Source organism: Pinus tabuliformis, chromosome 4_1 (assembly GCF_031772625.1).
Source record: "Pinus tabuliformis cultivar Carrire ecotype Pingquan chromosome 4_1, CPIR1, whole genome shotgun sequence".
Lineage (NCBI taxonomy): Eukaryota > Viridiplantae > Streptophyta > Pinopsida > Pinales > Pinaceae > Pinus > Pinus tabuliformis.
The window spans coordinates 901235678-901239179 of NC_142303.1; the positions used below are offsets into that span (position 1 = coordinate 901235678).

Below are 3502 nucleotides of genomic sequence, written 5' to 3' on the forward strand. Positions count from 1 at the left end.
TATTCTATAAAATACCTGTTTACAAAAATATGTCTTCCGGCTTTTCTTTGCTGTTCAAAAACATGTTTAATATTTACAAAATATTGTTTCTGACATGTACAAAAAATTTTCAGATTGTTTATTGCTCAGGTGCATGCTGATATCTCGGATCATTATATGGACGGTGGTAGTATTTGTACTCCTGATGGCCTTGTACCTCTGTGATCTCCCATACTCCTCTGTCCATCAACGAGGCCTCCTTGGATAGTTTGTCAGCACTCTCGTTATGTTCCCTGTAGATGTGTGAACATGTGATGTTGTCAAAAGCTGCTTTGAGTTCAAGAACTTCATTCAATATGATGTTGAGTGTGTGAATGTGACAAATAGATATGTTGTTGAACCAATTTATGATGATTTTTGAATCCCCGAATATGTTAATGCAAGAGATATGATGACTCAAAGCAAAATGAAGTAAATGACGGAGAGTAATGAGCTCTGCAAAATTGTTTGTTCCCATTCCCAGGCCTGCTTTAATTCTGTAATAATGTTGCTCGGATTTGAAAATGATGAATCCGCCCCCACAGCTCTGCTGGTTTGCGGCCCCATCGAAAAATGCCCAAGGTGTGTTTTGGTCTATCCGGGGAGGTGGGTGAGGGTGTCGCACTTGTGGGGGAGGGGGATCTGGTAGTTCCCTATAAGCAGCGATAATGTCGGCCTCCACCAATTGCCAGAGCACAGGTTGGTCGTTGAAGATGAGTCGGTTGCGTGCTTTCCAAAAGTGCCAAATTACGAGGATAGGGAGGTTTACAGTCTTAGTTCCTTTGTGCCGCGATGCCCAGTCTGTCCAAGCCTCCGTTATATCAGTGCCCGCCCAGTTGCCGGAGTAAGAAATGGTATTTTTGATCGCTGACCACAGTTCTTGTATCAACCTGCATCTCAAGAAAAGATGTTCTGTGGTTTCAGATGCTTCTTTGCATATCGCGCACCAGGAAGGTCCGAGGTAAGCTCTGTGCGTTAGATTTTCTCCGGTGGGCACCTTGTTTTTAAGAACACACCAGAAGAAGAGCTTGGATCGCGGGGAAGTGGAGAGCTTCCAGATGCAGTGCCACCAGGTCGAAATAACCTCTGGCTTCTTGTGACTAATAAGTAGGGTGTAGCCATCCTTTGGAGTGTAAATACCGCTCTCAGACTGGCTCCAAATTAGTTCATCCGGCCCCTCAGTGATTCTGATGTGTGATTCTATCAGGGCCTCCCTGTAAGTCTGCCATACCTGATGCCATCTAGGAGGGAGGTTTATTTGATGAGCTGTCCTCCAGGCCTGATGAAATATATCAGAGGCTTCCCTATCAACAATCTGGGCAATCATTTTGATATTGTGAGCAAGTAAGTGATTAACCAAGTCTTGTGGCAGGGTGTGCCTACCACCACTGCCAACCAATGGGTCGATGCCAATTCTAGCCAGGGTCCCGTCTCTGATTTTCCAGGTCAAGTTGTCTCCGATCATAGGCATTTAGTGAAGGAGAGCTTTCCAAATAGATGATACACCTGTTCTATTACAATTTGGGAGTCTGATCCAATCCAGGGTGCCAAGGGGCCAAATGTATTTGTGGTAAGAGAGGCGGGTCCATAGGTTTTGGCTATTTATCAAAGCCCAGCTCATTCTTGCAGCCAATGCTTGTGCGAACAGTGGAAGGTCTTTAAGTCCCCAACCTCCCCACTTCTTAGGGAGAGCGATTTTCTGCCATCCTATCCAGGAAAAAATGCATTTGTCTTGGCTTCCTGCCCAGAGATATCTGTTGCAGATCTACTAGAGGCGAGCCAGAGTGTGTCTAGGAATCCATGCTAGAGCCATCCAGAAAACTGGAGTAGCTTCCAGCACTGATTTGATGAGGATTAGACGGTCTGCCCTGGAGAGGTATCTGTAGCTCCAACAGGAGAGCCTTTTTTCCAATTTAGATACCAGCCAAGTCCAATCAGCAATCTTCTGGCAAGTGGGTTTTAGCCAGAAGCCTAGATACTTAAGACCGCTGTCCAATGGATGAATGATGTAGGGGAAAGCCTGCAGAGCGGCTTGGGATTCATTGACTGTGGTATGGGCCAGTGATATAGTAGATTTCTCTCTATTTACCTGCATGCCCATGGCTCGTGAAAAGTGTTGTAATATGCGAGAGAAAGTCAGTGAGTCTCTGATGCTACCATCCAGTAGTATGAGTACATCATCCACGAACATCAAATGGGTGAGGAAACATTCTTCAGTGATCTTGAGGCCCTTTAAAGTCCCCTCCCTAGTAGCAGAGATGATTAAGCGGCTCAGTCCTTCCATGACTAATAGAAATAGTAGGGGTGATAGGGGACAGCCCTGCCGAAGCCCCCTTTTAGAGTGAAAGAAGTGGGAGGCTGATCCATTGATCAGGATGCTGAATGTAGGAGTGGTAATACAGGCCATGATCCATTTATGAAAGGAAGAGGGAAGCCCAAGTGAATGAGGAGCATCTTACTGTAAATCCAGCTGACTCGGTCGAAGGCTTTAGATAGATCGATTTTCAAGAGGGTGCACTTGAGATGTTTGGACCAAATAGAGTGTAGGGCTTCCTAGGCGAACCCAATTGCTTCATGAATCTGCCTATCCTCAAGGAAAGAAAATTGTTGGGGAGCAATGTGAGTTGATAGGATAGGTTTAAGCCGGTTAGCAATAATCTTAGCTATGATCATGTAGAGTACATTGCAGAGTGAGATGGGGCGGAAATCATCAAAAGAAGAAGGGGTGTCAGACTTAGGAATGAGAGCAATGAATGTCAAGTTTATGGCATGATATAAACACCCAGATGATCTGCTTTCCTCAATCACACTGAGCAGGTCCTGACCCAGCAGGTCATAGAAGGCTAGGTAAAATTTGATGGACCAACCGTCAAGGCCGAGGCTTTTGTCTCTCTTGAACCACTTGAGTGTGCTTTCCAGTTCCTCCAATGTTACCGGGGCCGTGAGTTCTGCCGAGTCGTCCTCGTTTACATATGTGGGGAAATGTGTGGCCACATCAATGATTTCTGCCAAGTTTGAACCAGGAGGGCTTCTGTACAGGCTCCTGAAGTGTGAGGTACCTAGCTGGGAGAGTTTATTGAAAGTGTCTGCAAGGCCCCCTTCTGGTATAGGAAGGTTCCAGATAGTGTTGGCCACTTTCCTTCCTTTAGCATAGTTGTGGAAAAATCTAGAGTTCTCGTCCCCTGCTTTCAGCCAAATAGCCCTGCTACGTAATCTGAGGTTTTCCTCCCTTTGTCTAAGCAGAGTAGACCTCTGATTTTCCAACTCAATCAGTCGGGTCTTATCCCCGGCCGAGGTGAAACCCAGGTTTCGCTCATCCAGCAGGGTTCTCAACTCTTCTTCAACTGATGAGAGCTGGGCCGAATCCATTCTGTTCTTCTCCTTGGCCCAATTTATGACAATGTGCTTTAGCTCCGTGAGATTCTTACAGAAACCCCTTGAGACTGATGCTTCTCTGTTTATGGGATGAGGATTCCAGTAATCC

At 45.9% G+C, this 3502-nt stretch overlaps 1 protein-coding gene across 1 annotated transcript; it reads right to left on the minus strand.

Annotated features, from left to right (window-relative positions):
- Positions 1-1786: 1786 nt before the first annotated feature.
- Positions 1787-2302, minus strand: LOC149179072 (uncharacterized). Its single transcript, XM_089422340.1, has one exon. The coding sequence runs from the start codon at positions 2300-2302 to the stop codon at positions 1787-1789; it is 516 nt and encodes a 171-aa protein (XP_089278466.1).
- Positions 2303-3502: the final 1200 nt, after the last annotated feature.

Bases quoted from the DNA above. Each gene is read 5' to 3' on its own strand.
- LOC149179072 (XM_089422340.1), bottom strand. From the start codon at position 2,302: ATGGAAGGACTGAGCCGCTTAATCATCTCTGCTACTAGGGAGGGGACT.